Source organism: Passer domesticus, chromosome Z, assembly GCF_036417665.1.
Source record: "Passer domesticus isolate bPasDom1 chromosome Z, bPasDom1.hap1, whole genome shotgun sequence".
Taxonomy (NCBI): domain Eukaryota; kingdom Metazoa; phylum Chordata; class Aves; order Passeriformes; family Passeridae; genus Passer; species Passer domesticus.
The window spans coordinates 4,773,011-4,788,912 of record NC_087512.1 but is presented as its reverse complement, the minus strand read 5'-3'; the positions used below and the strand labels follow the sequence as shown (position 1 = coordinate 4,788,912).

At 37.0% G+C, this 15,902-nt stretch overlaps 1 protein-coding gene across 2 annotated transcripts in view; it reads left to right on the top strand.

Moving 5' to 3' along the window:
- Positions 1-15,557, top strand: part of PIK3C3 (phosphatidylinositol 3-kinase catalytic subunit type 3) — a 66,544-nt gene extending 50,987 nt beyond the window's left edge. For both annotated transcript variants that reach the window (XM_064402790.1, XM_064402791.1), the window contains exons 24-25: positions 10,835-10,960; positions 14,833-15,557. In XM_064402790.1, coding sequence (XP_064258860.1) covers positions 10,835-10,960; positions 14,833-14,847 — 141 coding nt within the window. In that variant the 3' untranslated portion in view covers positions 14,848-15,557. The remainder of the gene's footprint in view (positions 1-10,834; positions 10,961-14,832) is intronic.
- Positions 15,558-15,902: the final 345 nt, after the last annotated feature.

The window sequence follows — 15,902 nt, the reverse complement described above, 5'->3', positions numbered from 1 at the left end:
GAAGATCTTTTACATTGCAAAGTCTACTAATAAATCTAGTAAAATTTGAAGTATGCATCAAAAGGTAGAATGGGGCTAATTTGGGGTAAGTTTGTGCTTGACTGAAATGGTCATAGGAGCTCAAACCAGTGGTTTCTTTGAACTTCAGAAGTGATGCTTCTTTAATGTTTGCACCAATAAGTTTGAGACTTATGACACATTTCAATCCTACTCATTACTGGTCTAGGGTTCCCTGTCATTTGATCACAGAATCCCAGAATGGCTTGGGCTGGAAGAGATTTTAATGATCTCATTCCATCCCCCTGCCATGGGCCACTTCCATTAGGACAGGTTGCTCGTGTGACAGTGTTGTTCATCCTTGCCTTGAATCGATTCTTGTGAACTCTGATATTTTTTTACTAAGAGTCTTCTGATACTTGCTTCTAATCAACATGGAATATCCTTGTTTCTTAGTAGTATCTTGGCATTGCATTTTTAGTGGAAAACTCTCTAAAAATGTTTTCCAAGGGTATATGCTTTCAGTAATTAATGACAATAGGCTGTTGGGTTCTGTAAAATACTTGTAAAGGATGGGTTTAATATAGCAATAGTTGAGTATTTCAGACTCTTCTAAAACTCTTTTACTCACTGTAAATTTCCAATATAATCTTATTGACTTAACAAATCAAGGTGCAGAATTGAAAACCAGAAAGTCTTTTCTACAGCTGAGAAGTATATTACAGTTCACTTACGTACAATAATTAAAAATCAAGATTATGTAAAGCATAACAGCATTGCATGCATCTGGAGATCATGCAAGGCAGCAAAATCTAAAAGGAAATTGAAAATCAAAGAGTATTCTGATTTAGAAAAGACCCACAGGGGTCATCAAGTCCAGCTCTTAAGTGAGTGATCCATGTGGGATCAAACCCACAACTGTGGCATTACCAGCACACACTCTGACCATCTGAGCTCTGAATTAGATCCATGTGGTTATTTCTAAATTCCATTACAAAGTAGAAATAACAGTGTTTTCATTGCATGAAAAGAACACGAGCTTAGTTGTTACGTGACAGATCACTCTTAGATTAAATGCAGCAATTAGGTATCCTGAGCTCTGACAGTGGTGCAGCTCAGTGAACTGTGACTTTTACTCTCATGGGAGATTGCAGGCTGTCCATTCACAGAGGCTTTAAAATGTGCAAGCAGATAGAACTGAAGCAGTAAGGCAAAGGTTTCTGATAACGAATGCAAATCACTTTGAGAGGGAAAGATCCTCCTTCCCCAGGTTCTTTTAACTTATTTTATAGTGTGCTTGTTCCTTAAAACAAACCAAACAAAAAACAAACAAAAAAAAAACCCCAAAAACCTGCACAGTAAGGTATTGTCAGGAAAATAGCCAAATTGTTCAGCTCTCTCAAGTTTTGTTATCTTATATAAACTTTTAGGTTTTTCTGACATCTCAGCTGTTTCTGAGCCTAGTTGACAGTTTGGACTTTTTGGTTCAAAGTTGTCCTTTAAATACACTCCTTAAATTTGTGCAAAAATAATACAGCATCCTGGGATCCCTAAAGAGTGGGTAAGCAGAGGAGGTTTCCATTAAGCAGTTGTTTGTTATTATGACGTGCTGGATGCTTATGACAATGTTCAAAGCTCCTGTGAAAGTAATTTTTTCTTTAGTTCTCAGTTTTTCATTTTACTTTAAAAAGATAAACCAGAAAATAGCTTTAAATGGGCTAGGATCAGAATAATTTTAACCTGTTGTATAACAGTGAATAGGTCATTGTTGTTTGGGGTTTTTTTTTTTAATAATGTGCTACAAAACTTGTTTGCGGTATTAAATACCCATTAGCCTCTCTGAAATCAGTTATAAGCTTTGTTAGAACTAATAAAAAAAGGAACAATGTGCCTTGCCTCTGTTGGGGTGAGTGGCAAGTTGATTCAGTCATTTAACAAGGTAATACTGTACCTTGTTGTAGAAAAATTGAATAAATGCTTTCAGCATCTCAATTGATTTTTGTTTTTTTCCTTAAAGCTTTAACAAAAAATCTATATATATTTCAACAGACTCAAATTAGGTAAAGATCCATTTTGGACTGACCTGCAAAATTAAATTACCTTTGATGTGTGAGACAAGTCAATAGCCATTTCAACCAGGGTATCACTTCCACAGAGGACAAAGTTGGAGATTTACAAAGGTTTCTGTGTTTAACAGGTGTCCTGGTGAAGAGTAGAGGTGAGGTTCATAGCCAGAATTTTCCTCATTGATGCTGAAGTGGCAGGACTCATGCCCACTTTTCTGTAGAGCCCTGCTTTTTCTTTAGGGGGCTGCAGCCAGTCAGGCTCTGGCTTACAGGCAACAAGATGGGTTACCTGTATTTCAGTTTGGATTAATCAGAATACTAGTCTGATGATGAAACTGCAAGGAGAGTAATTTCCTTTTTTGTAAAACAAAGGAATGATTACTGAAGTAGTATACATATTGTGTATCTTATAATGTCTGTTGAAATATTGCACTCCAATTATTTTTGTCAAACAATTTGTTTGGCATAAAGATCTTTGATACTGGAACTTTTCAATAGGTGTAGCTATACTGCTGTTATGAAGCAGGCAGGAATCATTCTAAAGGTTATCGCTAGAGAAAGACTTTTCTTTAATGGCCACAATTTTGCTTCCTCAAAAGGAAAGCATTTGCAATGTCAGATGGTAGCTGACCTCCCAGTCTAATCTTGTCTTCACCAAGGGACATCCTCTCCCATCAGTAGGCAGGAAGGTGCTTTGCAGGAAGTGTCTGCCTGCTGGTTACAGAAGGGTGTAAAAACTGCATTCAGAAATAATTTTTGTGTTCCCCTTTTCTAAACTTTGAGCAGATAATCTGTGTGGTCTTATAGCCAGAATGAAGGTTTGATTTTAGTAATCATACACATATTCTAAATAAAACTAAAATTTGCACCTACCATATGGTAGTGATGGCTAGAATAAAATAAGTTGAAATAAAATGAAGAACATTATTTTTATTTTCAATGTCTTGATTTGTTGTATCGTCTCTTGTCATTTCCTGTAGTGTATAGGTGTTTGATAATGGGATGCTCATTAGTGAGAATAGTTAAGAGAAGATGTTGGAAGGAGTTTCTTAATTTTAGTTATAGAAGGAAACCAAGTTAAGGTCATAAGGAAACTCCAGTGAATGAGGCCTTGGATGATTTGTGATTACTTTTTTTTAAGACTTTCATACTGATATGTTGAGTGAGACCTTCTAGAAAAATCTGAGTGTGGAAAATATTCTTAAAGACTATAACTACTAACCTGAGGAACAAAGACAGACACAGACTGTTTTGGGGTTGTTTTTTTCCAAATTATGCTCTAAAATCTAATAACAGTGGGACATCCCAGGGAGCTCACTGACAAAATGCAATTGTATAATCAAGCTTAAAATGTAACAGAAGGTAGATTGTCCAAGTGTTGTTTCTGTCCAAAAGTTATGAAATGGCTTGGGAGAAACACAGATTGAGTGAAGGCAAAGTTGGAACAGTAGCTTATGTCATATACAACATTGTGTAAAATAAGTATAGACTTCATCTCATTTACATGGTTTTTTGGCACAGGGTGGTGTAAGCACATTTGGGTGCTCTGTTCCTGTCTTCCCTGAAGGAACTTTAACAATCTTCTTGTACAAAAGAGAGCAAACTACACAAACCGATTTACTTACCAGAGAAAGATGGCAACGAGGATCATTTTTTCCTGCTAGCATCAAAAGAAGCAAGCTCCTTATGGCTTCACCTGAACAAACAGATCTAGAGCACATCAAAATTTGGCAGTACATTCTTACTTGCTTTGCATAGCATTTGTTTTCAAAATTAAATCAGTGCTGACCTTAATTGTGCATTCTCACAGCTAAAATTGGACTGAAAATGAGTGAGTCAGCATTGATCTGAAAACAAACAAAGCTCTGTTTGAAGTTTCACAACTATTCTTGAAGAGTGTATGGAAAACTGGTTTAGGAACCAGCTGTCTGCTTGCAGTGGGTATACACACTATCACTCAGTGAGTATACCAGGTATTTATAGAAAAATATGCTGGGACTGCCCAGTTGGAAGAAAATCTTGTTCTACAGACTCACTTTCCTCACTCTGGTATTGATCTCTACTTTCCCCATAGGAAAACCTGGGAAACAGGGATTACCAACTGTGCAAAATTTGTCTCCACCCTCAAACCTGGAGAAATCCTTTTCAGATTCTTGGTGTTAAGTTTCATAGTAAAAAGCTTGTCAGATTTTGACCAAGAAAAAGTAACTACAAAGCTTAAAATTCCTTGTCTTTTTGATCCTTTTATCTCCTTTTCTCCTCTCCATACTATTTGTAATAAAAGCTGTCAGTATAGTGTGCTTCATCTCATGGTTCATGACACCATCTCCTACTGCCACTCTCTGATTTAGGCTTTTCTGAAAACCTGACTCAAAAATGTCACAAAATGGAATTAAATGGAAAAGTAGTAGAGGATTCTCCTCAGTTTGTGTCTCCCCTTCTTTGGCCTCTGAGATAATTGCCTTTAAATTTTCCACTCTTCAGATACGCTTTTCCAGTTCTCAGATTTCAGGAAAAAGACTGGGCTGAAATCATTATATTGACTTGTCAATGCATAACTAATAATACAATGAAGATATCGCTACGCTCACTTCTTTTCCTGCCATTGCTCCTTGCTTTTCCATTTCCAGCACAGCTGCAGTGCTAATTGCTAATTGTTGGGCATTGTAAAATTAGCCAGTGCTATAAATTCTAAGTAGTAATGACTAAAATCTGGAGTCAATTATGTAGCCAGTTTTGCGTAAGGAAGAGGTGCACCATCACTCTTCAGATGTAGCTAATGGATTCAGCATTGTCACCTCCTAACAAAAAAAGCTTTCTATTTTTCTACAGAAAAGCCAGATGGTTTCTATCTGTCCTTCATAGCAGATTTGACCTTTAAATGAGAAATCATCAGGGACCAATGATTCATTGGCAGACAAAGGACTCAGCAGGCATTAAAGGACAGTGTCCTAATTGACTGAGCTCTGTTTCAGATGTCCATTGATTAAAGAAGGTGCTGCAAAGATGCTCCCCTGTAGGTGAGGTTATTGTGAGCACAGAAAGCACAAATACCTAGCTCCCATAAGCAGGAGCTTAACTGCTGTGAAAGTAGCCCCATTCATTCTGGTACTGCCTTTGGACAGACACAAAGTAGAAAATCATAAGAGAGGAAAGTTTTCTGTTTGTGGGCTATAATACTGAGAGCACCCTCTGTGTCTCGAAGGCTGTGTGAGCACTGATGGGGGCTCACCCCCCTTCATAAGAGAATGATCAGTCTGATTTTTTTGGAAACTAGCAAAAAGAGAGAGCAGATATGCTTTTTTTTCTTTAAATATGTCAAAGTAATTTTTTTTTATTCTATAGGTATAAAAGCTGAAGCAGAGTTGTGACTGGAGGTACAGAAAGCCTCTGAGCCACCTTGTTTCTAAACCTGAGCTAATTGTTCCAGTTTTTTTTTTTTCATCTGGCTGGTAGTGAAACTCACACTACTTTCCCCCTCCCCTGTGGTCCCCAGTCAGCCAAAGGATAATTGAGAGTTAGTTCCTAAGTTAGTGAAATGGAAAACACTTTCTAAGCTGGAGCTTAGTGAGGCTTTTTATGCAGTGGGTATCTGTCCCTTTTCACCTGAACCAAAACCAGCAGTATCTGTTAAAAGGTGGTGCTAGGAAATCTTCCTGAGGTTTATTGATGCCAGTAGGAAATTTACAGGAGAAGCAAAGTAACTTTTGCTTGATTAGAGTCTATTTGTTTCAGTAGCATTTTCTTGCTGCTCCAGGGAGGTTTATGCTTTGTAAAAGTGTCACATTGCCACTGAGCTTATTTTGTTTCAGCAGACGTTCATCTCTGTGTCCATTTGGGTAATGACACTGCAGCTGCACACCCAGCTTTTTTGTTTCTAGGCTGTTGATTTTTCATGCATATTAATTAATTTCAAAATATTGAAATAACAGAAGTTGGAGTAAACACCAAAACATGAACCAAGTGTGAGAATAGTCTTGTGCTCTTGCTGCTTTATATCAGTCTCTAGTTGATTGTAAGTTTTTGGCCAGTATGATGAAATTCTGAGCTGGAACAGTGTCATCTTTGAGTACCATAGTGGCTGAGTCCCCAGTTGTCACAGAAGTTCCATTTAGAGATGTTCACTAACATCTTTGTTATTTTCTATTAAAAAAATACATAATAGAGAAGCCTACATGGGCTTATTTAGAAAGCACATTTTGTTCAAATTGAACCCATGGAAACAAAGACAATTGTCAGAGTAGTCTCTCAAATGAACTTTTTCATGAAAATAAAGCATCTGAATAGTTTGTGGTGCAAGTTGTTTGGACTGGAAGGAACAGGAATAGCAGGAAAGTATTTACTGAAAAAGATGAAATGTGATAAGGATTAAGCCAAGCACTTAGTGCCAGTTTCTGCCACATGAATATTGGATGCTGACTGCTGTAACAAGTACAAGGCAAAACAGTAAAAATAATTTTTAAAAATTACTCTTTTTTCTTTTTATTTTTTTGCTGTTAATTGTTTTTTGTCTCATTTTAGTAGTGCTTATGTCCAGTGTATATTGTGATGCACTTGAAAAGGACACTGAAGTTCCTCGCTAAAGCAGCTGAAGTTGCAATGGGCAGTTCCATACTAGTGTGATAAAATTGTATAAACCATAAGCAGTGTTGCTTATTGTTGCTGGAAGAATAAATAATAAAGCACCCACCAGTCTTCAGAATGTCTGATTTGCAATTTGTCTGAAAACTAAACAGGATTAACAAAGGGTTCTCATATGTACATATTATATGTCACTTTAAAATACATTGCTACCACCAGTAATTCTGAAAAACAGAGCTATGAGTATCCATGAAGTATGGATTTGGGGGCTGCCCTGAAGATTATAAAAGTTTCCACAGAATGTCCAAAGTTTGTCTTAACTTGGAGCATTAAGTATGTAATCCATTTTTGGTAATGTTTTATGAGTGAGAAGATGCTTGCTAGTGAAAAATTCCTGAGTTTAATATAGTAACTGTTCATATTGTACAGTCAGTCTGATTTGAGGACAAAAAAAGTCCAGACAAATCTACTCTTTGGCAGAAGGGAGAGGGCAGTCTTGCGCTTTGGGAACGTAAGGTGAAAGCACAAGTGACAGTCCTGGAACTCTGCAGGGAAGTGCACTCACCCACAGCAGTACTACTCCCAACTGTGTTTTCCTATGATTTCTCAATCCTAAGCCCATCACACTTCCAAACACAAAACAGCCAGAGACAGAAGGTTAAATTTAGAGATTCAACTGAATGAAGACCCTGTCCTGCCCATTTTCTCAAATCTTTAACTACCATTCTTAATAAGATGATGAGTGTTTTCTTGAATATTTCATCTTTTCTGTCATCCTTTTTTTTCTACATTACACAGATCTGTGGGGCTTACTGTGAGTTTTCTAAGTTTTCTGTGAAATCAGCTTCATAGGGCATCTTTGATACCATTTTCTAAATAATACTCATTTTAGTTCTCCTTGAAGACACTTCAAGGTAAATAATGGAGTCTCAGTTTACAATCAATTAACATTGCCTGTTACTCTGATAGATGCTGTGCTCTTCCCCTATGAGTTAGATTTTTGGGATAATCATGGTGTGAAGTAGTGTCACTTTCTTTTTGTTCCTGTAAAATATTTTTTCCCCTTCTCTTGGCTTGTTGCCTTGTTAAGTTCCCATCTTCTGTGTGATTCTGCTGCTTCTTTTTTCATTATCAACAGTTAATCCACAAGTAAATTAAACTTAAATGATTGTGCCCTCACCGTCACTCCTGCATATTTTCTTCTGAACTGTCCTTGTTATTCTTTTCCCCTTTCAATTTTGTCATTTGAAAAACAGAAGCAGTATCAGGGTAACTGACAGAATTTCCTTGCAAATTTCAATCCTCTCCTTCTAGACTTTGATACTAAACTGTCTTCTATTCAGGGGGATAGGATGTGGACAACTTTAGTTTCAAGTTGAAAGTCAGTATCTTGATAGACTATTCTTACTTATTCAGCCTCTTTATCCTTGGAACATTCAAGTTCTCCTCTTGAAATTTAATGTTTCAAAAGAGTATTTGTATATCAAATGGAGTTTAATGTTTCATTTTCTGGAAACAAAAGCTCAACTAGTTCATGAAACTTCTCTTTTCTCTGTTTTAAAAAACCTGAACTATAACAATGCACTTGATTTAAGTATCAAAGCAGGAGCTCTAAGTCTTCAGGTGGACATATTTGATGCCTTCATGGTGGTCACCATTCATAAGTGTGTAGAATGAGATAACTGTATATCTCATCAGAATTTCACCCTGCAAAAATCACCTCTGTTTTTAACACCATACAAAAATTTTTACCTGTTGACCTCATCTGTCAGAAATTGTCAGCTTTTAGAAATCTTACAATAGAAATTGAGAGATTTCAAATAAGAATTACTGTTGCTTTCCTACAGGATCTGTAAGTCAGATTACAGTTTATTAATCTTGTTGCTGCTTTTTTTAGCTCAAGAGGTAAATTGTAATTTTGCCTTGTTTCTTCTCATCTAGGTTTCAGCAATCAGTTTTAATGCAGGGCTGAAAAACTTTCAAGCAAAGATTCAATACTGGGCATCATTCGATCCTTCTGTTAATTGCAAACTGATTGCAAGATCTAACCATGGGTGAATTTCTTTGCACATATATCAGTGTGCCCAGTGTATTTTGTGGGAAGTGGGTTTAATTAGTCATTCATTCTATAAATTGAAACTGCATTTTAATATAACTAACTGCAAAAATTCTGAGAAGGTCTTCTGTGAACATATTACAAGATTGTTGAAGTATTTCAGCTTACTAAAGTTGTGTAAAAGGGTGTTATGGTGATTTTTTTTTTCCTTTTTTTTTAACTGGAGCTAGTGATTTTGAAGAATTCTCATTAACATCACCTTTTCTGTAAGCACTAAACTAGACCTGAAAGAAATCTCTGCTGTAATTTGGGGATGTATTTAAGCTTTTGCATAATTGCAAGCATGTGAGTAGTCCATTAAATTCTGTTGGATGCTACTTTGTGCGTCATTCACTGTCTAAAACTTCTGATGTGGGAATTAATATACTTCCTTCTCCTCTTGTTTGTTACAAAGATGAAAGTTCTTCATAACAAGAACTTCTTGAAATAATCTGCTGAATCTCTCACTGGTAACATGCTTAATTGAAAGTTTGAACTTTTTTGGCTTAATCCATTCTTTCATATTGATCAAACATTTTTCTGAGAGGAAGTTGAGGAAAAACTCACTTTATACTTACTTCAAACATATCAGCAACAGAGTTATAACCGTTATTTTGAATGAAGAAATTCTATGTTTATAGAACTCTTTTCCAACCTAAAGGATTCTGTAATTCTATAATCTTTCCATACTGTGCTGGCTAGCTTAGGCTTTTTATTACAGTGCTGAAGGGCACTATTTTGGAATATGTTGCCTTTGAAAGGGACACAGAGTGATACTAAACCGAAATCAGTTAACACTCAACTGAAATCTTGGTGCATTTTTGCAGTCATAAAGAGTGTTGTTGAGTATGTGGTATCCTTGGTGCATAGAAAGCATACAAATTAGGACATGAAGGTAGTAGCACCTCACAAATTCAGCCTTATTATGAAAATTGTTGAAATAATTTGGCTCACATTTTTGTCAATGGCTAAGAAATAGTGAATTCATGGAAAATGTCCGGGAAAGACTTGACTCTATCTTACATTTACAGCCATTAGAAGGTTAAGAAACAACTTAAATCATTTGATATTTGCCTACATGAGAGATTTCTGATTGACAGCTCTTTAATATAAAACATTTTAATGAGCTCAACTGTTTGAGATGGAAATTGGACAAATTCAGATAGCAAATAAGTCACAGTTGTTAAACAGGACAATTAATCATTGGAACAATTTACCTAGAATGTGAAACATTCTGACTTTGCATAGAGATAGGCTAAAAGAGATTGTTTGATACCATTTTACCTAGTTCATTATGCAGGAGGCTGAAATATTTTAATCTGATGGTCTCCACAAGAGCTTGAATTGTTTGAGATTTATCTTTATGAGAATAAAGCACATGACTACATGGCAGCAATAAATCTTCTACAACTAATGTGAATTTGCCGGGCAATTTACATACTGTTACCAGCACTACTTTGCAAGGTAACTAGTACTTTAAATGATGGCCATGGTGTTGCTTAGGCAGAGATGGGATGTAGGCTCATCAGAAGAGATTTCAAGGAGGAAGAGGATAAAAACAGGCTCAGTGGAGTTAGGGCTGGGCTCCAGTATGTTAGGGGAATTTGGATCAGTTCTGAACTGTTGTCTTGAAATTAGTTGGAAGTGACAGAAAGGCATCTACTGCCCTTCATAGATGTTCTTGGCATTGCCAAGTTGGAAATTGAAAAATATAGGTATCGCTGTATTCTTAATTATTGTGCATTCAGATTATAACTCATGTACAAGTTGCAAGTACTAAGCGAAATGTATTACTGGTACAATGTTGCTGTCAAAAGAAAAAAAAACACATAAGGGGTAGCAGTGTCTCTAACCAAATGTTCATGGCTGGTGGAGACAGTTAATGAAATTCACACTTACTATATAAAGGTCAGTTGACAGAGTTGATTTGCTCACACTTTCCTCCCATTCTGTCTTCTTTACTTAACTGTCTTATAGTTTGTGAAAGACAAATGTCACCTGAAAATAGGTTTAGAGTAACCAAGTGTTACATTGATAGAATAATGCATGTTTTTAACCTTTGAACTGATTTTAGCCATTTCTGCTCCCATTCCAGGTGCAGGACAAGTTTCGTTTGGACCTGTCAGATGAAGAAGCTGTCCATTATATGCAGAGTCTAATTGATGAGAGTGTCCATGCCCTCTTTGCAGCTGTCGTGGAACAGATACATAAGTTTGCACAGGTGAGGTATTTTCTTCTCAGCTGCTGGTCTCTGTGGTAGCTGAGTAAGGCGGGAGGTTGTGAGTGGTAGGTTCATCACTGTGTGATGTTTTAGTTCATTTTACTACAAGATGAAACTGTTTTAGTTGTAAGGACTGGAGAACAAGCTTGTAGAGGTCCTAGGACTGGAGGACAAGCTTTCAGATGTCCTACAAAATATTTTGAAGCACCTTAGCAACCATGCAAGGTCTGGCATCTGGGACAAGGCAACTTCAGATGCCCAACCAGGCTGGGCATGAACAGCCCCAGAGCAGCCCTGCCCAGAAGGGCTTGGGGGTGCTGTGGGTGAGAGGCTGCACATGCCCCGGCCATGGCACTGCCAGCCCAGAGAGCCAAACGTGTCCTGGGCTGCATCCAGAGCCCCGTGGGCAGCAGGGCAGGGTGGGGATTCTGCCCCTCTGCTCTGCTCTGCTGAGACCCACCTGGAGCACTGCATCCAGAGCTGGGCTCCCAGCACAGGAGGGACAGGGACCTGCTGGAGAACGTCCAGAGCACTTCTAAAGATATTAGAAGGCTGGAGCACCTGTTAGGGAGACAGTCTGAGAGAGCTGGGATTGTTCAGAATGGAAAAGAGAAGGCTCCAGGAGGACCTTACAGCAGCCTTTTTGCTGATGATCTGGGTTGACAATAGATTATTGCCTCTGTTATTTTTGTTATTACAATAAACCCTGTATGAAGAATGAAGTGTTTAACACAACATCTTATACTCTGTACTGTATTACTACAATACATACTAGGACAATAAAATGCTTGATTCCCGTGTTAAACAAACTGTTTACAAAAGCATTCTCCTTTGAATTTCCAATTTTTTCTTTTTCCTGACATTTAGTTTGTGTTTATCAGGGATTTAAGATATTACACTGTTTGTCTTTAGTGTTAGACCATGACAAGAAATGGAATTAAGAGGAAAAATGAAACTGCTCTGAAAAGCCAGTCATTATGCTGGTTTTTAGTTGATTCTTTCTTCGAAAGGCTAGTGAAATTCTGATATGAACTGAAGAGAACTATTGGTATGGCTATCCATTTTGCTAAAATGCATCTGTTCTTTTCTTCAAGCTTAGTTTTTATTTTGAAGAATTGCAATGTAGTGCAGAATGAGAAGAAATAATGTAATTTCCGTCTACGTATATATTTAATAAAGGTGATGTTTTATGAGATGTGAAAAAAGGAAGTGTTAATTATGTGGAAATGATGCAAAATTTTTTGTCATTCCCTATGGATTACTTTGAACTTTGGATAGAGGATGTTAATTTCATAAGACAAAGTGAAAAATGCCTGGCATCTGCCTTAGGGTTCAAAAAAAAAAGCTATTAGAAATATTCAAGATTGAAGTTTTAAGTTTGTCCAGTACAGTATGTGTGTAGACCTTTCTTTTCATTACATACTGACAGTCACTTTTTTTTAAGACATGTCTTTTTACTTCATTGGCCTTAGGTGACTGCCACACTCTCCCAGATAATTGTTACTGCATTGTGAAAGTGTATTGCAAGTTTGATTTGGTTGACCTTTTCTTTTTCCATTCAGGCTTGTTTTTGCTTGATCTTTCTTCAGTTCTTAACCCTGCTTTTAAAATCACCGGACAGATTTGTTCAGAATATTTAAAAGTACTCTGGAATGTTATTACAGGTTTCTGTGGAATGGGGCTTTGAGCAGCCTGGTCTGGTGGAGGGTGTCACTGCCTATGGCAGAAGGGCTGGGATTACTTGATCTTTAAGGTCCCTTCCAACCAAAGCATTCTGTGATTCTGGCTCCCAGGTCTAAGCAAAAAGCTGATACACATTCCAGCAGGCACTGATTGCATCTTCCATTCATATTTTTGGGAGTTAAGATGCAAGCCCAGTGGTGTATTTTACTTTGGATACAAATAAGCAGATGTAACAGCCACTAATGTGGGCCTGATACAGTTATCTTATTTTGTGTTTTTTACCTCTCCAGCTGGCCCGTGCTGAATTTCATCACAGAGATATTTTCCTGAGGCTCTGTGCAATCTTTGTGCACTGCTGCAGAGTGTGCAACCTATGTGCTTTTAGCTTTCCTTTCTGCTTTGGGCATCTGGTGCCTAGAATGAAAAACAAATGTCTTGATTTGTAAGTGCTAAAGGCATCCCATGACTCCATGTGATGCCAGTTTTGGAGTTCCAGTTACTGCCTTTATTTGTACTCTAAAAAATTTAGGCTTGCAGGCTTTCTCCTGCAAAGACACTGGATTGCAAGTGTGAGAAGGATGCAAAAAGAATAGACAAAGATTAATCAGCAGTTAACAAGTCTTAAGAATCTGTGGTTTATTAATGTTTTTCTTTTAAATACTTCAAAAAAACCCAATGAAAAGTAAGTGTAATTAATGTCTATTCTCTGTATTATGGGTGAAATAGGATGCTTCTTAGCAATATTTATTACTTCATCAGTCAAAATCATTATCTTTCCTTTTTGTCTGAGGCAGTCTTAACAATTTGCTCCTGTAGTCTTCATGGAGTCTGCAAATCGTTAAACAAATGAACAGTTAATGTGTCGTGAATTTGCTGTCAAGGGGTCATCTTACTCAAGGGCCAATTGAAACTTCCAGTTTGTTCATCTATAATTCTGCTTTGAATTGCCAGTAGCCTTGTTCTTCATAGTATTATCAGTTGTCTGGAAAAAGCCCCAGTGCTACACAGGTGTTACGACACAAGTGTAAACAGCAGATTTGGCCTAATGCCACACAGTATTTCATTTCAAATGCTGTTCAACACATTTTTGTTTATCAGTAGATATTTATTCTTTTACTGCCTTCAAAATAGGCCTGTGAGGAATCTGTGCAGCCTACTGCAGCACTTAAGAGCTTTTTAACAGGCTGGTTATTATGGTAACCATGGTGTTTCAGTGTTCTATATGTCACCCTGCATTAAGTAAAGCTCTTGGATAAAGTACTCTGGATGTTTTGGAATCAGCTCAGTATTGTTCTTTTATAACAATATTCTAAATTGTGTTCAATTTACAGCTGTGTTATGAAGCCTTTAGTTTAATTTCTAATGTGTCTCTAATCTGTTATTTTATCAGATATCTTACAGACCTTTTCATGCACTGCCTGTATCCTTAATGTTTATAAAAAAAAGTTGTCTCAAAAGTAAATAAATTCAGCATTTAGAATGAGCTAATGGTGTTGTACAGTAGTTTTCAAGAGAAGGAAAAGGTGCATTCTAATTTTAGTTGATACTAATAAAGACTGGATAGCCATTTCTCCCTGGAGAGTAATTTTAATTTTAGCAGCATTATTTATTTCTGCAGGGGAAAGAAACAATCTACATTTGAAATGTCTGGTTTCACATTTTATTTCCCTTGTAAATTTACAAATCAAGTCACTTGTACTCAGGGCTGAAATGGTAAGCAGGGATTAGAAAAGTGAAAGCTTGTGGGATACAGGGTGTCTCACCTAAACTGTAACTGTACAGTTTTGGGCGTTTATTAATGCTTGGCTGATATCTGTTTAGGAGCAAACTCAGTTTCAGCTGTAGAAATTGTATGAATTTAGAATATCTCCAGGCTGTAACCCCAGTGCTTCTGCATCAGAGAATGCAGGCACCTCAGCACAGGGCTTCTGTTTTTCTTCCTACTGGATATCAAAATAAGATAGGGAATGTCTACCAGCAGGACAGTGTATATTGAATAAAATAATTTGTCAAGGGGTATATAGAGTTGGCTTCTGCTTTTTCCCTTAAAAGGTTGTGAAAATCATCTACCCTTACACATTTCACCATGTTTTTAAACATAGAGTTCAATTTGTGCACAGCATTTGTTCTTTGAGAGTGAAGCAGATTAAGTAATCTCTGTGCCATTGTGGTTTTTTCTTTTCTTTCAGTATTGGAGAAAATAAGCTTCTTGCCTGCTCACAACGGAAACAAGCAAATGCTCAAAACAGAGACATTCTCAAGTCCTTGTGGACTTCACCAAACAGTTTTGGAAGGCAAAAGCTGCAAATTTAATAGTGTGAAGAACTGAGAACTCAGAAGGTAGAGAAGCTTTTTGAATCTCTGTTCATTAAAGGTTTAAAACCAACCATTTTTTAAAGGAAGATGATTGTTTGTACCATCCTTGGGAGCCTCAAAGGTTGAAGTAAGCAACTTCCTCTCAAGCCAAAGATAACTGGAAGAGGTTGGATTTAATGATGAATTCTTGTACGTGTTAATATATTTTCTTATTTAAAAATAGAAGTAGATACAAAGCTAAAGCAGGGAGGCTACAGTTTCTCAGTGCAGAAAAACCCCTCACATGATAATCCTCTCTCATCCCTCCCCTCCCAATTTGTTCCTTGAATAAGTTTTAGATGTAATTCATATGATCCTTTACTTCCTGCCTTAGGCAATGTTATCGTTAAGAACGGACAGTCATTTTTTGCCTGCTTACAAAAGTGTTTTTAAGTGCTGATAAGTTACCCCAGCTGTAGGCAGCCAATTAAATGATCACTAACAGGCTCAGCAATGGGAATGCACAGTGAGCAGTTCAGTATTTCACAATTTAACTCTAATTTTTTTCTGTACAGTGATTATATATTCTTCACTCTAATAAAAACCTTTGTTGTTGCAATCTTGAGGTGTTCTGTTTTGTCTTTTTAATCATACCTGCTGAGACATGGCATACTAGAGGATTATGTTTGTAACTACTGCCTTTTTGCAAGGATTTTCACTTCTCAGTTTACTTTATGCTCGAATAACACCACTCATGAAATGACTTTTGTGCCACATGTTGAGTTCATAATTAATCTGGTTTGTATGATCAATAATGTAATTAGCTCTTCACAAATGTGTGGCTCTCTTCAAAGGGTGCTCCAATAGTCCTGTATTTTTAAATGACATTTTAAGTCAGGAAGAAATCCTTCCCAATTATAAAGATAAGAGGGACTGATTTGAATGTGAATCTGACTGGTATTCG